Source organism: Kogia breviceps, chromosome 20 (genome assembly GCF_026419965.1).
Source record: "Kogia breviceps isolate mKogBre1 chromosome 20, mKogBre1 haplotype 1, whole genome shotgun sequence".
Taxonomy (NCBI): Eukaryota; Metazoa; Chordata; class Mammalia; order Artiodactyla; family Physeteridae; genus Kogia; species Kogia breviceps.
The window spans coordinates 5299784-5321274 of NC_081329.1; the positions used below are offsets into that span (position 1 = coordinate 5299784).

At 42.8% G+C, this 21491-nt stretch overlaps 2 protein-coding genes across 22 annotated transcripts in view; both read left to right on the forward strand.

Moving 5' to 3' along the window:
* Positions 1–9292, forward strand: part of ASB5 (ankyrin repeat and SOCS box containing 5) — a 70409-nt gene extending 61117 nt beyond the window's left edge. For all 3 annotated transcript variants that reach the window (XM_059049545.2, XM_067022553.1, XM_067022554.1), the window contains 6 exons: positions 982–1061; positions 3688–3795; positions 4499–4649; positions 4818–4952; positions 6968–7159; positions 7955–9292. In XM_059049545.2, the coding sequence (XP_058905528.2) occupies positions 982–1061; positions 3688–3795; positions 4499–4649; positions 4818–4952; positions 6968–7159; positions 7955–8082 (794 nt within the window). In that variant the 3' untranslated portion in view covers positions 8083–9292. The remainder of the gene's footprint in view (positions 1–981; positions 1062–3687; positions 3796–4498; positions 4650–4817; positions 4953–6967; positions 7160–7954) is intronic.
* Positions 9293–11331: 2039 nt separating this feature from the next.
* The window catches only part of SPATA4 (spermatogenesis associated 4), a 67305-nt gene continuing 57145 nt past the window's right edge, over positions 11332–21491 (forward strand). For 18 of the 19 annotated variants that reach the window (XR_010838497.1, XR_010838496.1, XR_010838499.1 and 15 more), the window contains exons 1-6: positions 11332–11585; positions 14451–14554; positions 17742–18292; positions 19198–19327; positions 19737–19855; positions 19962–20182. Coding sequence is in view for 1 of the 19 variants with exons in the window: in XM_059049548.2 (XP_058905531.1) it covers positions 18081–18292; positions 19198–19327; positions 19737–19855; positions 19962–20182 (682 nt within the window). In the remaining 18 variants the exon portion in view is untranslated. The remainder of the gene's footprint in view (positions 11586–14450; positions 14555–17741; positions 18293–19197; positions 19328–19736; positions 19856–19961; positions 20183–21491) is intronic. The other variant, XR_010838483.1, reaches the window with a different exon arrangement.

Here is a 21491-nt window from a genome sequence, read left to right on the forward strand (position 1 = left end):
CTGGCACAGGAGGGTCAGTGACCCCGAGCAAGCCCTGGTGCCCTCAGCACCATCTCAGACGCCGATGAGAAATAGCGTGTGATATCACTTATATGCGGAGTCGCAAAAACAGGATACAAATGAACTTATTTACAAAACAGACTCAGAGACTTAGAGAACGAACTTACGGTGACCAGGGGGAAAGGTGGCGGAGGAGGATCGTTGGGGAGTTTGGGACAGACGTGTACGCACCGCTGTATGTACCACGGGTAACCGACAGGGACCCGTCGTAGAGCACAGGGAACTCGGGTCACTATTACGTAACAGCCTAAATGGGAAAAGCATTCGAAAAAGAATAGATACGTGTGTACGTATAACTGAGTCACTTTGCTGCGCACCTGAAACTACACTCCAATATAAAATAAAAAGTTAAACCAAAAAACCAAAACCCCGGTGACGGTCTGCCCCTCCCAGCCTGTGACACCCCCTTTCTGGGACCCGCCTGGCGTCTTGCAGTTTCAGGACTTGGAGCTCAGCTCCTTGAGACAGCTGCAGCCCCTCACCCCGAGGGCAGGCCACCGTCGGGGTGCAGAGAGCATGCGGACAGCGGGCTGGGCAGGGGTGGGGAGATGTCAGTGTGCTCGCTGCCGTTTTTGCTGAGGGTGCAAAAACGTGTTTTTCTGGGGTCTGCCTGAAAAACCATGAAACGGGGGCTTCTGGGGCAGATCTAGTGACTTTAATCCTTCTCTTCTGTGGAGAGTAATCCAGAAGGTACAGTAGGTCTGGGATAGGCCTATTCCAGAACATGCAGCACAGCCCTCTGGGCTTGGAAACTGCCCATCGGGGCCCCTTAGATCAGCAGGGAATTTCTGCGACGTGGTGAAGCATCCCGGTCACTTCGCTGAACACGGGGCCTTGATGATGTCTATTCCGCCTGAATTAACTCTATCTCTCAGGGTCTACTCTGACTCACAGATTTTTGCTTCCTTTCTTTTCTGGCAGGTTCCTGGGCAGATCGGTCACCACTTCATGAAGCAGCAAGTCAAGGTCGTCTTCTTGCTCTGAGAACGTTATTATCACAGGTAGACTATAACGCGTCGTTTAAAATACGCCCGTGTCCCAGGAGCATAGGAACATCCGTGGCCGATAGTAATCAACTCAAAATAATAAAACGGCTTAATAAATTTTACTAGTCTTTTTGACTCATATTATTAGCCAAGTTCACAGTTTCTCACTTACCTCCGAAACTTCTTTTTAACCATTTCGGCGTAGTCTTCTGTCTTACTATTTCAAGTTTCTTGTACAGTATATTTGTTCATTGATAGTCATATTTAAGCAGGAAGTAATTGGAGGTATGTATTATTCATTACACCTTTTTAATACGCTTAAGTCAGTACAATGTGTACAGCTAATGGCAGCCTTAGTTAGTCATAAAATATCCAAGAGGGGGTGATCAGACCGGATGCCTAAACAGTCCTTTTTACATTACGGTGATCTGTAGTATGTTACAGGGGTTCACCTACGAAAGCTACAAAGCAGTCGTTTTTATACCTGTCTGCTCATCAGAATCACCCGAGGAAACCATGAAGAGCACAGATTCCTTACTGAAGTAGAAAGGCCTGCGCCTTGGCCAGTGCGATTTAAACGCACGCCCAGCTCTGGAAGTCCTTGCCCTGGCGCTTCCCAGTACCAGGGCGACAGGAATTGTCTCGGACGATTCCGAGGGAAGGAAGGGCTGTCGCCCGCTCTAAGCAGCACTGCCGGGGGCTTTGCAGCACCTGGATTCCAGGCTGGCGCCTGAGGCGACGCACAGGCTGTCTGAGCCCTCTTTCTCTCACCTGCAAAGTGAGGAGGCAGGCACTCCGGGCAGCCTTCCAGTTCTCGGTTAACCCTGTGACTATGTTATTTGCTCATCACTTGGTGAAAAATACCCGAAAGACTGCAAAAACGTCACTGGCTTCGAAAGGGTAACCCCTGAAAGGGTCATGCAGCTCTCGGAGAGGAGAGTAACCTTAGGATACTTGTCAACGCGTAGCTCGTGTCCGTGGAGAGGCCAGCGAGAGGAGTCAGAGGATGCCGCCTGCCAGGCGTGGTGAGGCAGACTCTTGACCTTGCCAGAGGCTTCTTCCCCGGGTCCCCTTAGTGGGCGGCAGGTGGGAATTAGCTCTCGAGTCTGGCTGAGGGCTAGCCAGTTCAAAACCTCCCAAAGGATGATTTCAGCCATCTTAAAAACCGCCACTTGCTAGTGACAGAGATTTGGGGTGACATTTATTTTCTTGCCTTCATTTTAAGATTCTTCGTGTCCATTCTGGTATTATTACAGCTCATGGTAATCTGTAAGATGTTACGGGGATTTGGCCATGAAAATCTTCCTATTATGTTGCTTAGAATGATTGACAATAGACAATGAATTGCCAGAAATAGCAAGAAGGCGAGGAATCGCATATCCTAGCAACATTTAATTATTTTAGTCTGATACCATTAGTTGAATTGGAATAAAAATATTTTAAGTCGTACTTAGTTTTCATTGAATAATAAAATAAAATCAAACATTTGCTATATGCTGGGCATTGTAATCATTATTGCTTTGCAGGTATCAGCTCAGTTAACCCTCATGATAACCCTAAAATTTAGCCGTTACAGTGGTTGTCCAAATTAAAATAATTACTGCATTATGGAGCTTCAGACCCACATCTAACTGACTCTGTATTCAGACCTCTTAACCACTAACATACAATCTAGTTGATGGGGTTCAGAGCAGGCTGCCCCAAAATATGCCCAGGTAGCATATTGATTATTTTGAATTAAAGCTATTTGAGAAACAGCCAGTATAAAGAAGGACCCTCTGCCTCTCCTTTGTCCCCCTGAAATCGGGAAACAAAGCTCCCAGGGGAGGTATCCTCCCCTTGCTGGGAGGTGGGTGAGCTTCCTGTCACCAGAGAAGGCGAATTTGGGATGGAGGAAGCTGTATAAACAAACTTGACTTACTTTTAAGTTGCTACTCCAAAAGCCCAAATGCTTTTGTCTCGTCAGATCTTCACAAACAATTGATTCTTTGTTTATGAAATTACGGAAGTGGCCTGCGTGCGCAGACAACTTCTTAGGTCCTGTACCCGTGGGGCCTCCACACGCATGAAATTAAACTTGTTTTCCTTCTGTTCGTTGGTCTTATGTCAATTTGATGATTAGACCAGCCAAAAGAACCTAGAAGAGAAGAAAAAAGGGTTTTCTCCCCTATATAATCATACCTATTTAGGGACAAAAATTCATGGAGCAACTTAAGACAATTTCTTTTTACCCCAGTCTAGGCTGACCTGAAATTTTCTGTCGCCCATCAAAACAGGCGATCCAGCCTAGAAACAGTCTTTAGTTCTACAAAACAAAAGACAAAATAACAATAGCAACCAAAACAATTCAGAAAGACAAAAAAAAAAAAAGTTAAGGAAGCAAAACTTAGAGAAAACACTCAGAATCCTTTGAGCGAACTACTGCAGGCAGTGAGGCATGTAGATAGATTGGCCACAATTTGCTTCGGGGCATCTGACAGCTGACTGGCCGGGGGGCATTTGCACCGGCCATTCCTGCTCAACTAAAACCTGAGGTGCCTGAAATTCTCTGGTCTTTGACATCGCCCTCTAATGACAGTTATAGAGAGGATTTTTTTCTGACGTTTTGCTCACATTTCGAAATTATTGATGTCATATTTAGGGCTATAAAGTCAATGCAGTAACCATAGACCACGTCACCCCGTTACACGAAGCCTGCCTTGGAGATCACGTGGCCTGTGCCAGGACGCTTCTGCAAGCGGGAGCTAACGTAAGTGCCTCTGAGAAGCCTTCACCGTTTCCACATCAACCGCTAAGAGAGTCAGGCCAAGTGCTCAGTTGGCTTCTCTTTCCTTCTGCGTAGTTTGCAAACAATAGGAGAACAAACATAAAGCTCTCAAATCGCCCCCTTGCGCTCTGAGCAGGATTCCCAGTCCTCGCCAAAGAATGGGTAGCTGCCGCAGGATATGGAGTATTCTTTAGGCTGTTGGCGGCTTTCCTGATTCTAAATAGCCGTGGATGAACATCTTTATGCCTGTAATGTTTGCTCATCTTTTGAATGATTGTTTTAAGATAAATTCTCAGAAATGGAATTTCCAATTTCAACTGCCACGAGCAAAATGGCTTCAGCACGACTGTCATCACTATTACCTGTGCACCTTTCTTTCCTAATTACAGAGTACCTAATCATGGAATCCGTTTTTGTGTATCTGATTCCCGGGCATTTTCTTCTTCACGATTCCCCTAGCCGCACGCCCACTCCTGCGGATTACCTACCGCATCCTATTTCTATTTACCCCTGTAGTTTTTAAGCTTGGCTTATGGACACGAGTGAGCTAAAGAGCCTTTGCCATCTGTACTGGCCACATGTTCTCACTTATCTGTTCCCAGGTCACGTACCTGTTTTTAAATGCCTGACAGCGAATGCTGTAGGATTCTGTGACTCCCATTCTCAGATCTCTGGTTTGGTTTAGGTAAATGCGATCACCATAGACGGTGTGACCCCGTTATTCAATGCGTGCTCACAAGGCAGCCCCAGCTGCACAGAACTGCTTCTGGAACACGGTGCCAAAGCCCAGCTGGAGTCCTGTCTTCCTTCCCCTACACACGAGGCCGCCAGCAAAGGTACCCGTGACCCCAGCTTAGGTGACGAGGGGAGAAAGCTCCGTCAGCAGCATGCGGTGCCCTGTTTATAGTGAATAACTGCCGGGAGAAGCCTAGGTGGAGGTGTACGTTTCGCGGGGGGAGCAGGTATTCAGGAAACGCAAACTCACCTGTCCTTTGTGTCGGCAGGTCACCATGAATGTCTGGAAATCCTGATATCCTGGGGCATAGATGTTGATCAAGACATTCCTCATCTGGGAACCCCTCTGTATGTGGCTTCTATGTCTCAGCAGTTCCACTGCATCCGGAAGCTTCTTTATGCTGGTAATTTTCTGTACACCATCTTCTGTTCTGTTCGTACACACAAGCAGTTATTCAGCTCCATATTGATTTCTGTAAATAAGCATCTTTAAAAATTACATCGCATGGCTACAAATGTCCTTATTCTAAACATTCTCACATACAACTATAAAACCCATAAAAAGAACCTCATTTATGGTAACTCCACTTCACCTCAAAACTCCAAAAGCCATATAAAAGGTCATCAAATTAAAGTCCTCAAGGATGAATATAATGGTGCCAAGTGTATGTATAACTCTGTGAGCAAACCCGTCAAAAGAAACGTTAGGGATTATAACTGATTAGATACCTTTTCTTCCAAGACTTTCCCAGACTTTGTAATCTACCTGAAAAGACTTAATCCCTCTTCACTTACTTGAAACAAACCAATTCCTCAAGGTTCAGCTTTAGCCCCTGAGAAACCATTCCTACTCTTTTGAGACTGTAGTGATCTCTCCCACTGTAGGACTCGGAGCCCTTTTAGGAGATGAATTATGTCTTTTTTTCCCATCATCTCTTTTCCCTAACACAATGCCTCTCATGTGGCAGGTGCTTAAAATACACATAAAATTAGCAAGCAGATTTCTATGGTTTTTATTGTCTATGACTCTCATTTGGCCTCTGATATATACCGACATATATTTTTAGTAAACCCTTTATGCGTTACTCGCATCATCTTGGCTAAATTATAAACTTCTTCAAGCAGTGTCTGCATCCGCTATTTTTTTTCCCTTTACATCTAGTAAGAGTCTTAAACGTGAGTTCTGGTAACAACAGCTGACAGGTTGTTATTTTCTGGTTATATTCTCCCATAAATTTGTATAACCAGAAGAGTTTATTCTTTATCACCTTCTTTTACTTTGCTAGCAATATTATTCTTTTCCAAATATTTTATATTGGGTTAAAAAAAAACTGGAAAAGTATTGTTAGTAACTGTGGGTTGATTTTCTCAGGCTCTGCTCTCCCATAAAACTGATATAACCAACAGAGTTCATGCTTTCTCTATGGAGATGTTGTTATGGAATATAATTTTCCCACTAAATGTTTTACATTTGATTTGAAAATATTGAAAACAATTACATTTATTGAAACTTGAGAGTAGCGAGAGGGCCATAAAGGGAATATTAAAATGTATTGCTTCTTATAAGCATCATTAGTTTTGCTGATGGTATCAGACAACAGAACTGAAGACTTAATGGGTTTTTATTAATAGACATGTCTTGGTGTTGTACTTTATGTATTTATGTCCTGGAAAATGGGATTATTATTGTTTACAATACTAAACAGTATGTATTCATTGCACAAGATGGCCACCGTGTTCCAGGGGCTTTTTGCACTAAGATAAAAAACCTATGTAATAGATAATTTAACATGTAAGGGTATTTTAATATAAGCATTTCAAAAACGTACTTTGCATGCAGAAATATAGGGTGCCTTTCCGTTTCAGAGGCTCAGTGCCTTTATATATTTATTGAATTAAACTACATGAGTGAGAAGTAAGAGGAAAATGGACATGCATTTTACCCAAAGAGCTCACATATCTATAGATTCATGAGTTTTCCAAGAAACCAAAGTGCTCCACTGCCTTAAAATAAGTGAAACGAATAAGAGCAATCAGCTCTTGAATAATCCTAAAAACTATCCATTATGATGAAAAGGGACATGAGTCAACCGAACTGTGCACTCTTTGTAATACTAATTAATATGACTCCTTTGGGAACTGTTTAAAATTTTAAAAAAAATTTTTTTTATTATGAGATCTTTCAAGCACAGAGAAAAATGTTAGAGAATCTAACAAAAGTGTGCATTCTCCAGCCAGCCGTATCACGTTTTAAGACGAAATATGCATGTTTATGTATATTATCCATAAAGAAATAACTCCTTGCAGAGAGAGTTGCGGTCCTCTTCGTGGCTGACACACCCGCCTCGCCTTGGTGAGGTTCAGTGACTCATCTAACTAATTCTGTTTGCATCTACCATCATTCCTCATTTCCCTGTAGGCGCTGACGTACAAAAAGGCAAATATTGGGACACCCCATTACACGCCGCTGCCCAACAGTCCTGTACAGAAATTGTAAACTTACTGCTAGAATTTGGAGCGGACATCAATGCCAAAAACACAGAGCTTCTGAGACCTGTCGACGTAGCGACCTCTAGCAGTTTGGTGGAAAGATTACTGCTTCAGCACGAAGGTAAGAAGAATCCATGTGGGCATTTAAAAAGTTTTCTTTGCCTGAGGTAGATGAAATTTAAAGACTATTTGCTGGCATGTAAAATAACAATGGCATAACATTTGGAATATTTTTTGAAAGAAGATAATTCTTTAACTTGGGTTCCACCTGGAAAGAAGAGATCATGATGATCTTGATTTCCTTTGGGCTCATCTTACCTAAATTCCATGTTCCTTTGGTTAAGCTTCGGACAATAAACAATATGTAATTCTGTTTAATATTTTAATAAATATTTGGAAACATGCCCCATTTTATAAAGGCATGCATTATCTATAACATGTTATAGAAACATAATCATGAAGTATCTTTGTTCTAAAACAGAAATTCTAAAGGCTGGTCGGTCCAGACACTGTAGTAAAACTTGCTTTGGCTTAAATAGTAAACCTAATTTGAGAAAAAAAAATTTTTTTTAATTCCCCTTTTAGTGCATAACACTTCTTGGGGCTTTTGATTTATATCTCCTTCTAAAAGCAGAAAATTTTTTGAAGGTTTACATGCAACAATAATTTCATAAGCCTGAAGATTGTAATGTTTTAAAGAACATGCATGGGCATAGACTATACCTCAATTATAATAAAGTCTTATAAATAAAAAAAGCATTACAAGTGCTTATATACATTTTCCTGGGATAATGGTCATACTCCCCTAGTTTACTGCAAAGCACTGTAGTTTTTTTGTGGTTTGATTTCATGTATCTTACAACATAGAAAGCTCCATTTCGATTTTCATGAACAAATACTTTCATGTCTTTTGCAGCTACCCCAAGCTCTCTGTGCCAACTTTGCAGACTCTGTATCAGAAACTACATTGGAAGACCAAGATTACACCTTATCCCACAGCTCCAGCTACCAACATTATTGCAGAATTTCTTACAGTATCGATAAGGCAGTAAAATAATTCTAAATGTTTGAAAATCAATCAAACATTTCTATTTCATCTGCATAGTGTATATTTCATATTAAAATATGCTAAAGATAGGGTAAAGAGATATGAGAACACCCCGCAGAAGAAGTGAAATAGCAATTTTAGTTAAAGTACACTTTAACTAGTACATACTATTGTTTTATGCATCTTTACTGTTTTTGAACTATATTATGTTTAAAATACCTATATATTACTAGCTATTCCCATATATCCCTTTGTTGATTTAGAAAAAAATGAGAAATTCACCATTTCATTTTTAGAATGAAACAGAAAAATGTGAACCCTTACTAAAAGTATTTGTATATTATATTTTTTAAGGTCTATATTTTTCAAATAATGTGTTAGCTTTTAAATTTTGGCCTCTGTAATTGACTATCTGTATTTTTTATATTAATACAAAATACGAGTATGGTTTAGAAAAGAGCAAGTCATATCCTTTTTGAAATAAAGTTGACTCTCATTCAGGAAACCCACCCTGTTAGATGTACCCTTGTCATTATAATGATTAATTCAGTAAAGAAAGGATAAATTGCCCCTTCCCTGCAAAGGTCCCACTGGTCACTTCAGCGCTTTAAATGGACCTATTTCAGAAACTGGTGGGAGTAAAATGGCCACTGCTGCCCTCTCACCCTGAGAACTTCGGAACATTACACACCTGCTCACACTATCCGAAGACCCTCTCCTTCTCAAGGGTGGCGTCCCAAGGTTTCCCTTCTGTGCTTTTACACGTATCTCTCCAGCCTTCCCCCCGTGCCGAGACTGCTGATAGCTGGGGATACCTGGACCCAGGAAAATGAACTTCATATCTCGTTGATAAAGAGGCCCTGGGTCACACTTCGGGGATCGGGGCAGCCCGAGGCTCTAGAAAATGGAAGACGAAAAATGCGTCAAATTGTGGGGTTTTCAAAGAAAGGGACGAGAGGGTATCACTTAGCAAATGTAGAAAACTCAGAAAATGTACGCTATCCGTGGACCTTCACTGTGGTGTTTCTAACCCTTCTTACACAAAGCAAGCGTTCTGCATAGACTGTACTGCAAGGGAGTGCTGTACACCAAGAAGGTATTAGTGTAGCGGTGTCCCCTGCAGGGGCTTATTCTCTTCTGCTTAACTGTACTTGAGTGTGATGTAAAACAGAATTTAAAAAATTAAATAAAAATTTTTAAAAAGCCTTCGTGCCTTCTTTGTAATTTAGACTGTATTTGAGTTTTTTGTAGATTTAGAAATAAGATCATCAAGATACTTATAACACTGTGTAAAGTAGAAGAAAATATTTTGATGAGTTTTATGTTATAAATTCACCAAATTTTGATAAACTATTTTGACCACTATTTTGATGACCCAGGGGCCTAGTAACTTAGTTCTTGGCTGACTTTCAGAGACCCATGGGAAATAAACTATTATTGTATGTAACCCCAAAGTTACTAAGATTGCATTTAAAAAAAATCATTTTAGATTTTCGAAAGTAGAAATAAGGCTGTAGCATGTTTGTTTAAAAAATGTCTTCTAGGGCTTCCCTGGTGGCGCAGTGGTTGAGAGTCCGCCTGCCGATGCAGGGGACGCGGGTTCATGCCCCGGTCCGGGAGGATCCCACGTGTCGCGGAGCGGCTGGGCCCGTGAGCCGTGGCCGCTGAGCCTGCGCGTCCGGAGCCTGTGCTCCTCAACGGGAGAGGCCACGACGGTGAGAGGCCCGCGTATCACAAAAAAAAAAAAAAAAAAAAAGTCTTCTATGTGGGTAGAGACTTTTAACTTAGTCTGTTTTACAAAATATCTCAGTTTAATAAATTTGTAATATCCTCAGAAGAATATGCATTTAACTGTTGTTTTATTATAGAGTAACCCTATTAAGTATAATTATGTATTAAAACTGCTTTTATAAAACAGTGTTCTACTAGCATTGTCCCTGAGCTAGAGGTCATCTTGGAGTATTAGAGTAATGCAAGGCATCACTCTTAATTGATCTTGTGCCAATAAGAGAAGTAAATAGCAAATATTAAAATAAAAATTGACACTTGAAAATTTTAGTATGCTGGTACCTTGTATCTTAGCTTGAGTACAATTGTCTTATCAAAGATGTGTTCTAATTTAAATATGTATTTGTTAATATATTAAAGTGGGATGTTTATCCCTGGAATAAAGCACTTTTTTTTCTCTTCTAATTAGTATTTGATTTTATAATGGAAGATAATGGGAGAATATGATTCAATTGTCCTAGTTTTGTTTACCACTTGTTTTCAAATCACTGTATCACAGGCAGTGAGAGTAGGGTAGTGCAGATTGAAAATTAGACCTTGAAGGTCCTCTAAGCCAAATCTTATAATATATATGTCTGTAAAGGTCCAAGGATAACATTCCACAAAGACAAAGACAAAACAAAAAAATACTACAGATCTTCCTATACTTAGTATGAGGTTACCTCCTGATCAACCCACCATAAGTTGAAAATATCGGATGTTGAAAATGCATTTAATACACCTTCCCCACAGAACATCAGAGCTCAGCCTGGCCTACTTTAAACGTGCTCAGATCATATATATTAGCCTACAGTTGAGCAAAATCATCTAACACAAAGCCTATTTGACAACACAGCGCGGACTATCTCATGCAATTTATGGAATACTGAAAGTGAAAAGCACTGTGTTTGTCTGGGTCCAGAATGGTTGTAAGCATATACCAGTTGTTTCCCTGGGTGATCGCGGGCTGGCTGCGTGGGGGCTGAAGCTGCCCAGCGTCAAGAGAAGATCAGACAGCATCTCCACATTCAAAATTCGAATGCACGTCGTTTTCATATGGTGGTAAAGTCAAAAACTTGTTAGGTCCAGGACCGCCTGTATTTGATATGAGATGAAAGAAATATAGTGAAATAAATACTGGAGTAAAGCACCGTTGAACACTATTTTGTACGAAAATGTATTGAATTTCTATTATTGTTGTGACCACAGGGTGTTTTCGATGTTTCTGAGTCAGTAAATAGAAACACAGTGTAAAAGGATGGCCTCTTCTGAAAAGGTCTAAGTGTATCCATCGTGTTTCCCTGGATGGCCCTGAACCCAGGTGACCGGCTCTCCATTTACAAACAACTCAAAACAGTATCCTCTCCCTTGGGTTAATTCCCACTTTTTCACTCTAATTTCTCTACTTTCCTATTCTTTATAATTGGTTTATTTTAAGGTTTGCCCTCTCTCTTAAAAACCTTAATAATCATTCTCAGTCTTTTTTCAGGAGGAAAATTTATTCAGAAAATTCAGGCCTTGCTACCTTTCCATCTGCTCTAGGATTTCAACAAAAAGGGGTGCACTCCAGAGAATATAAACGACCTACATACATAAAACAAAACATCTCCTGGAATTGCTGTGCTAAATGGAAACACTCACTCTGTGTCACAGAAGCACAACTGACCAGGTCCGGCTGCTAGAAATGGGCGATTCTAGTGTTTCTGAGCCCAAACACGAACAGATCATGCTGGTAAGTCACCCGCCAGACAATGAAGGTTCCCAAAGGCCCAAGGAAGGAAAGGCTGGGGTGCTGGGGGGCACAGGACTTGATGTCAACCAGGAGAGGACCCGCTGGACGCAGGGGAGGAGAAGTGGCGAGTCGGGATGCTAGCGGTCAGGACAGCTCCCTGCACGGGAGAACGTTTCCCTCCCGCAGGGCTCTGCACAATCCTCCCACGTGACGATGTAGGCAGAGAATGTGTGACACGCGAGGAGGGAAGCACAGGGTCACTTCCCTGCAGGAACAGCTGCTCTGGAGGGCAGGATAGGCCCTCGAACTTCCTTTATCCTGGTGCCAGCCTCCTGCATTAGACCAAAGGGAGAGGGGGATATATGTACACGTGTAGCTGATTCACTTTGTTGTAAAGCAGAAACTAACGCGCCATTGTAAAGCAATTCTACTCCAATAAAGATGTGAAAAAAACCCCAACAACATCAACAAAGGGATAAAGATGCGGAGAAAACCCTATTTCCGATCTTCCCTTACCACAGACAGGATAGAATTAACACCCTACACTAGACGTTTAAAAAGGAAAAGTTTGGGGCTTTGTGGGGGGCTTTTGCAGAGTAGAAGCGTGTTGTGGACACGGAAGGCACCATGACTCCATCTCTCCGTGTATCATTCTCGTGCCCAAGGCGGGATCCTTAGCTTGCCCCGTCCTCAAGAGGCACAAGCTAGCATTTGGGACCTGACGTCATCTCGCAGGCCCTGAACTTCGGGGGACCCAGGGGGATTGCGAGTGACGCTGGCACCTCAGCAGCTGCGTCTGGGCCAGGACTCAGCCTGCCTGTGGCCCCCCTGGTTCCCGCTCCCACCCTGTCGTTACAAGGAGGAGGGGCTGGGTCACCACGGGCCCGCTTTCCCAGAGGCCGCTCTACAGGCCGAGGACCCGAGGACAGAGCCCTCTAAGTGGGTGGCCTCAGGCCGCTGCATGGTCCGCGGGCCTCTGAAGCCGCAGCCCTGCCCTGGACTCTGGGAGGACTTAACATTCAAAGCTGCCCTGGTGTGGGAGCGCCCCGTCAACGGGAGGGGCAGACGTCCTCCTACATTCTCTCCGTTGCCCGGAGGGCAAGTTAAATGCGCGTGCGCGCGCGCCACACACACACACACACACACACACACACACACACACACACACACACACACACACACACACACACACACACACTTCTACACTTCCCAAGGACAAATGGTAATTCTCAGGCACAGGACAATTCAAACACGTAAGGGGGGAAAAGCAGTATTTTCCTAACTATCTCACATTTTTGAGGTATCCCTCTCAAAGCAAAGCCAGCATTTTACATTGTTACGTTTCAAATTATTAGGAAGATCCGTATCTATTATGTACATGAAGGCATAAGGCCTTAGGTACAAAATGACTCTTTGAAAGGAAGGACTCAATTTAATTCTCAGCCAAGTGGTCTCAGTCTGGGGGAATGGAAGGCAGTAATTTTGGACTTTGTTCTGTTCTCCTTAGGAAAAAAAAAAAGGAAGGTATTAAAAGGAAGCTCACAAGCTTCCTTCTTGATTTGTGTCCGCAGAGGAAAATTACATGGTCGCCACAGCCATAGATGCTAGTTTTAGTAACACTGAGGTGAGCTCTGCTCAGAGCCCTGCACTCAGAGGGCCCCAGGCTTGCTTTAATGGTGGTCTTGAAATGCTTAATTTTTGAACAATGGGCCCATTTTTATTTTGCACCGTGCCCTGAAAATTATGTACCTGTTCTGATTCGGTCGTGACACTCTAAATACACCAGTGCGTAACATGCATCTGGAGGGGATTCTCCCTCTTTGGCTAAGTCACATGGAGCTTTCTCAGGTAATTCCTTTGCCCCATTAAAAGAACTAGAGGGAGAACTTGAGGTCTCTTTGCAAACATCCCCTCGATATGGACGTAGTCCAAGTAGAAGGACATGGCTCAATGGAGGACTGAGTGAACCTTCTGTCTGATCCCAGAATCAGGGAGGCCTCGCCACCTCCCCGTGGGCAGGCGGAGGCAGGGGCAGGTTACGTCCCGAGCAGCACAGGTGTCCCTGGTTGAGCAGAACGCAGTCGGTGCTCACTGCCCGCACGCCCCCAACTCCAACGTGAAAGGGAGGTGTGGTGTTGAGAAATCAAAAGCGAGGCCACAGGCTGAAAATGCCCCTAGACCAAGAACCCTTGGCCACTTAACTAAAACTTGAACTCCCCAGACTTGCCCAAATGCTGATGCTGACCTTAAAGAAACTTTAAGCTTTCTCCCTGTCAGTGTGACCTTACAGCTTCCTAGCTGGTTGGCTACCGGTGAGTGAGTTTATGCAATGAGAAGAAGGGTAAGTTTCCAGTAACCAATCACAATAGAAGAGAGTGCACCGTCGCCCCTTAGTACCTGTGGCAGATCTGGTTCCAGTCTCCCTGGAATGCCCGAGGATGCCAAAATCCTGGGATGCTCAAGTTCCTTATAAAAAATGGAGTGGTATTTGCTTATAACCTATGGACACCCTACTGTATATACTTTAACTCATCTCTAGATTACTTATAATTCCTAATACCACACAAATGCTATGTAAAGAGGTGCTGGCAGGAGGTAAATTCAAGTTTTGCCTTTTGGAACTTTCTGGAATTATTTTTTCTAATATTTTCTATCTGAGATAGGTTAGATCCACAGATGTGGAACCCACGGGTCCAGAGGGCTGAATGTACTCACACATTTACACTTTATAAACTGCGCTGTAATTGCCGAAAGCCAGCTTCTAGGCACTTTCTGTTGGACGTCTCCCTGTCTGACATCTGCTTCTCAATCAACAAAATACTCATATCAAGTAAAGCTCTTCTGACTTTTCTTATGTTGACATAGGGCAACAACAGTTGCTGACTGCAAGGGCTGTTGGCTTGCGCAAAAGTTGGCTGGCTCTTAGAGGGCGACTGTGGATCAGTGAACTTCATCAGGAGGTAACTTCGGTGAGAGCTGCTTTTCCATTTGAGCTAACGGAATGGAAAGCGGGGTCTGGCTGCCCGCCACTCCAAAGCCAGTGGAGAGGCCAGGCTGGCGGAAAGGAAAGTTTGCTTTATTTTGGATGCCTGTAACCAGGGCGGAGAGGGGAGGGCGGACTCGTGTCCAAAGGCCAGCTCCCCCAGTGGCAACCAGTGGGCAAGAGCTTTTATGGGCAGAGAGAGGGGCTGCCTGCAGAAACAGCACAGGCAGCTCTGACGGTCATCTTGAAATTGGTCCTCTTGACTGTTTTAAGTATAGTTACTATTCGGTTCCAGGGTCGGTTTGTTTCCATTTCCTTGAGGCCAGTTCTTGGAATTGCGGCAGCTTATGTCATGGCTACAGCCTGGTCATCACGTAGTTAACTTCCCCACCTGGTGTGGGTCTTGGAATCTGTAAGAGAGCTCACAGGACACGGCTCAGAATATGATCTATAGCCCTTGAGAAGGAACCAAAGGTCTTTCATTATGCTTAATGACTAAACTAGTATTATTTGGTCTCCTTCGACTGTTTGCCTTTGTTTCTGCATTTTCTCGCTTCTCTGATTAAACTTATTCTTTGGCAATAGTTTTTCCACAGACAAAGGGCAGGCAGAGGACCTGGGGGAAAAGGACCATAAGGTGCTGCTCTGTTTCAGTATCTTTACTGGAATAAATCGCCACAGTCCCTAGCAACTGTTACGCTGCTACTGATCTGCAAAGTACTTCTTCTCCTCTCTACCAGCCTGCAAGAACCACAAAAAGCCGCTTGCTTTTCTTGAGCAGGGCAAGCAGTGCACGTTCATCATCCTGCCTCAGGTCAAATCAATTTTCTGGCTCTCTGCCGCAAGATCAGCGGAGGCTTTTGAGTGTCGTATCATCCCACAGAATATCCGGCTGGTCCACTCTGTTCGTGATACCGTGGATCCAGTGAACGGGAGTAGCAGGTTCTTTAGCTGCCCTGGTAACATGTAGATGAGCTACTCCGAGTATGAAGCAATGTATGATTCAGCAGGAAAACAGAGTAACTGCACGAATTCAACAAGAATTTAAAATAAGGAAACGGTCAAACGGAATTAAAATGAGACCATCAAACGAACAGAGACAGACCCCTAGCGCTGGAGAGCAAAGGCAAGGAACGGGGGTTCTGAGAGTCTAGAACTTGAAGGGAAAGCCCTACAGACCTTTGAAGGGGCAGCGTATACAGCAGATACTGATGCTTAAGGAGCTCAGAGGCACCGTCCTAGAGAAAAATCTGGGGCTTGGAGTTCTGAGCGCTTCTCAGTGGTCGCTGAAACCTCTGAGGGAGCACGATGAAACCTGCGCCGGGAATGCAAAACAAACAAACTAAAACAAACCCAAAAAACCCAACCTGGACGCTGGCACCAACTACCCCTGCCCGGTGGAGCTTTGTTGCCGTGGTGACCGTCATCCAAACAGCCCTTCTCCTTTCCTCTGGCCTCCTGGTCGCTCTCTAGTTCCCCCTAGTGGCAGGATTTAATACAACTCAGCAAAGGAGAAACTACCGTTCCGAGTTCCAAACTCTATGGGGCAGAACCTAGAAGGGTGTATTTGAAACAGAGACCTATTTGCTTCACAGTTGGCACATTTGCTACAGGAAAAAATTCTAACTCCTTAGAAAGACTGTTCTCAGTCAAGCCCCAATCTATAGCCTTAACTTACCTCTCTAGCCATCAGCACCGAAATCTTGGGGTAGCCCCACATGCCAAAGCCTAAACACTTTCTCTGACCTTAATGGGTTGTTATTCCTTAAAACTCATAAAAACGATCATATCATAGATCCTGTCTGCTTCTGCTAACACTAGTCACTCTGTGTGGGACTGTCCCTTCCCCTCTTCATTCCACAGATTTCCATGATCGTCTTAGAAATATCATTTAAACTTACTGAGCCCTATGTGTGTACACTGTTCCAGGCTCTTCACTCATTTAACTTGTTAATTTAATCCTTCAACACAACCCTGTGAGGTATACCCTATTTATTTCCATCTTTTACAAATAAAACTGGTTAAATTACTTGCCCAAAGTCACATAACTGATAAAAACTAGACCTGGTGCTCCAAAGCCTCTTCCTTAACCAGTTCAAAATACTGCCTTATAAGATTCACATCAAAGGTCACCTCCTCTGAGAGGACTCCTACAGTCCCTCAGGCCAAATTATTTGCTTCCTCGCTGATACTAATATATTTTTACCATGGCAGAGCTTTTCAGGGTGCATGATCTTTTTTTCAGGTATTTATATCTCTGCACCTTCTATAAATAATCTAGTGCACAGCTGCCCAACAGATCTTTCTGCAGTGACACTGCGGTATCTGAGTTGTACAATGTGGTGGCCGGAAGCCCCATGTGACTACTAAGCAGTTGAAATGTAGCCAGTGTTACTCACTTTATTTTATTGACATTTATTTAAATTTAAATCGGAACAGCCACGTGGGGCTAGTGGCTACCATATTGAATAGTGAAGACCTAGTGCATAGCAAAGCACCGAATAAGAATTCCTCAAAAAAAAAGTTCACCAAGTGAATGAATCATCCATGAAAAACAGATTGGGCAAAGGAAAAACACCTGTATAGCTCCGTTTTTGTTTTTCTTTTTCACCACGGGCAGACTCACATTGGTTTACTTGACTAATAAACATGTCTATGAATACACATTCAATAAAATATTATATAGCTCCACTCTCAAGATCTATCCCATATTTTATCTTGCACAATAATGTGTATTACGAACCACATTTTTTTTTTTTTTACTTTAAGACTTTTTAAAGGATGTTAACAACTCTGCTATGTAAATATTTAATTTATAATTGTCTGTCCCTGCTCTGCAATCCTTTTTTCTTCCCCTCTGTACTGTTCACTGATAAATCCCAAGTGACTAGCTCAGGGTCTAGTAAGGACTCAATAAATGTTTTTCGAATGAATGAACGAATCATGCCTACTGGGGCATTTTTGTGAAGTGTGAAAATCGAATTTACAAATCGCTTTCAAATATGTAATTTTTATGAACACAGCGTAATAATTAAGGAAATACGTACGTTAAATTTTGTAGCCATTAAAGCATCTATTCGTTTTAATTTTGAAGATTTTTTTTCATTGGCATTTTGGAACAAAACCCTATCGTTTCCAGTTTCCAAACACAAACTGTCTTTGTCCTCTGAAAGGTCCTCACAACCTCCTCCAACTGCTTGACTGAAACTAGGCCTTCGACGGGGCAGAAACCACGATATTCAAGGGCGGGCTCTAAATCGGTTATTCTTCACGCCAATTAAAACGGAGATTGAAAGCTCCGCCCAAGGCTTAAGCTTCCGGAACCAAGTCCTCATGGGAGGCCAGGGAAGCGCGTCCACCAACCCGGAGCCGCAAGACCCCAAACTGGAGGACCCGCAAGGCCCAGGGCGCCCGCGCCGAGGCCCCGCCCGCGCCGAGGCCCCGCCCCCGACGAGGCCCCGCCCCCGACGAGGCCCCGTTTCCGGTGACGCCATAGAAACTCAGAAAGCGCCATGGCTGCCGCCGGTCTGGGAGCGGAGCTTTTGGCACTGACGACGGTACCCAAGTCACCGTCACCTGCGCCACGTCCAGCCGCTCCCATGCGAGGGAAGCCTAAGAAGTGTCTGGTCTATCCGCATCCCCCGAAGAGCTCCCGCGTGTCTCCGTCGGTTCTGCGCTGGCTCCAGGGCCTGGATCTCAGCTTCTTCCCCAGAAACATCAGCAGGTGCTGGAGCACGGCCGGCCCCCGCCGCCTGGCGGGAGCCTCGGTCGGAACAGAGCAGCCCCGGGGTCCACGAAGGGGCTTTTTCCTGGGTTTGCCCCCACTCACCGCACACACACACACACACACACACACACACACACACACACACACACACACTCTCTCTCTCTCTCTCTCTCTCTCTCTCTCTCTCTCTCTCTCACCACACACACACACACTCTCTCTCTCTCACCACACACACACACACACACACTCTCTCTCTCACCACACACACACACACACACACACACACACACACTCTCTCTCTCTCTCTCTCTCTCTCTCTCTCTCTCTCCCTCTCCCTCTCTCCTTGCTTTCTTAGGGAGCTGACCTAAAAAATAGGATGGAGCCTTTCACTCAATCGGTCAGTCAGTCAATCATTACATAGACTTAAGCTAATACAGACTGCTTTGGTGACTACAAAAAAAGTAAAAGAGTCCAGGCTCTTTCTTCAGAGACATTGGACATTAATACTAGTGGCAGTTAATATTTGCTCTGGGATTGCAAACTAAATTCCATAAAAATAATGACTTTGTTGCAGGCAAGGACTCTGGTTTACTAATTTCAGTATTCCTCCAGAAAGACACGCCTGAAAATTTCAGTGTACCTAGGTATCACATGGGCATCTTGTTAAAATGCAGGTTCGATACAAATTAATAGTTTGGGGTTCATAAAAAGAACACCATGGCCTTTGGTGTGTGTCATCTTACCCAAAAGCTATTCCATAGCAGGTGCTCCTTGGAGCAATGGTACAACAAAATTCTGTAAGTTGCTGTGAGTGTAGTATATTAAATTGGTGTTAATGAACCATAATCACAAACTGTGTAAGTAACTGCATTTTATTTTATTTTCTTACTGTTATGGATCAGGGATTTTTCAAATGGCTTCCTGATAGCAGAAATATTCACTGTACACTACCCCTGGGACCTTACGTTGTCATCCTTTAAAAATGGAACTTCTTTAAAAGTCAAGTTGGATAACTGGGCGCAGTTGGAAAAGGTAAATTAGCAATCAATGACACTTTTAACTGTTGAAAAGTTTATGTTTGAAGAGGTGTATTCTTGAGGTCGTGGATTTCTCTGTATATGCGTGTGTGGCTGTGTTTTAGGACGCAATGCAGCTGGGTAGGCAGCTTGTTTCCTTGTATTGAAAAGAAGGTTATTAAAGTTTATGTCATGAGTCACCTGTGAAACTGACATACTCATTTCAAATTGGAGTGGGATATAATGGTTGATTTTCTTGCTGAGTAATAATAACTTTTAATAATTAACATGTTAAACCTCAAAATATTAGTTGAGGATTAAAGGGAGATTAAAGTGAATTCACAGTAATTGGAGATTTTTATAGAACTTCTTCTTATCACCATAAGAAGTATGGTGAAGAAAGTATTCTCTTTCTACTATTACAGTTCCTGGCAAGAAAAAAACTTAGATTACCTAAAGAACTAATCCACGGAACAATTCATTGTAAAGCCGGAGTACCTGAAATATTGATACAGGAGGTGTACACCTTGTTAACACATCGAGAGTGAGTTATTTGGAATTTTCTAGTAATATAATATGAAACTTTTGATAATATAAATGTTATTACTAAAATGGGGCTTGTCACCAATATTTATTTTTTTTATTTCCAGAATTAAAAGTATCCAGGATGACCTTGTGAATTTCACAGACTACAGTTACCAGATGCAGTTGCCCCTGGTCCCCAGATCGACAGCTTCAAAGTCTATTAAAGATAACATTCGGTTATCAGAATTAATAGGCAATCCGAACAAGCTCAACAATGAACGTAAAGTAGAGTTCCTCTTCTTTTTACACATGTTGCAAAGAAAATTGAGCAGAAAACTGAATCCAAGTAAGTTTTCTTGGAAATAGTCAACTGGGTTCTTCCAAGCTTAAGAAGGCTCTTCTTGAGCACAGATGAAAGAAAAGCCTGCCACTGTGCCCTAATTCATAGACTGTTGTAATTTCATCTACTGCGACTTTTATTGTTATTAATTCAGTCATACTTATTACCATATATGTATTCACATCTATCATATTATTTTGTGCTTTTAATTTGTTCTCTGTTTCTTGTTTTTGTCTTACCTATTTTTCTTCTTCTTTTGGACTGAACTTTTATCCAAAGACTTTTTTCCTCCCTACTAATTTGGAAAATTATAAATTTCTACTCTCTTGAGTGCTATGCTAGAAATTTTAACATGCATATTTATCTTAGTCTAAGAGTAATATCTTTATTCTCTTCCTCAAACTGTAAGGACCTTACAACAGTAGGACACTGACCATTCCCTATCAGCCCCCTCCCCACTTCAGTTCTTTTGTTGTTCAGCACTTTCGTTTTGTCGAGTTATTTTTTTAACACCGCAAAGTCAGGTATCATTATTTTTTATACCGAATATTTGCTTACATTTAATCTATCTCACTGTTACTTCCACTCCCCGGGTCTTGTCGGAATTCCTGGAACGAAGCACAGCCATTCCATTTAGTCATCACGTTAAATGTCCATCTTGGTGCAAAGCTAACCTATCCCTGCTGTCTTCTTTGGAGCACATTTTCTCTTTAGCCATGGACACTGCAACACTTCCGGTTCTGGAACAGAATTCTGTTATCACCAGTGTTGATTTCTGAGACTGCTGATTTTAAGCAGCCAAAGTAATTAATTGTGATCATCACAGTTCTGGGAATGTTACTGACCAGGGTGGTGTCTAAGCATAAACAGGGCACGGCTGACGAGCAGAAATGACCTTAGACACGTCTTCCAGCCTCAGTGAGGGTGAGCTGCTGAGGAGTAGGTGATCGTTAGAAGCACAGTGAAACTGATGCCCAAGTGCTGCAGTTGATAGAATTAGTCAATAAGAAATACGGGAAACATGGAAAATAATTTTGTCACTATTTTTATAGTATAAAAATGTTTGCGAAATGAAATAGCTACTGTATGGTTTTATTTATATGAAATATAAAAACATGTAAAGCTAACCTGTGATGACAGAAGTCAAGACAGAGTTTTAGTTTTAGGGTACTGTATGGGAGAGACAGGAAGGGATTTTGGGGTGCTAGCACTATGCTATTTCTGGATCTGGGTGATGGCATCCCAGGTATGTATTCACTCCAAAAATTCATCAACCTGTAAACATACGATTTGTTCATTTTTCTGTACATATATT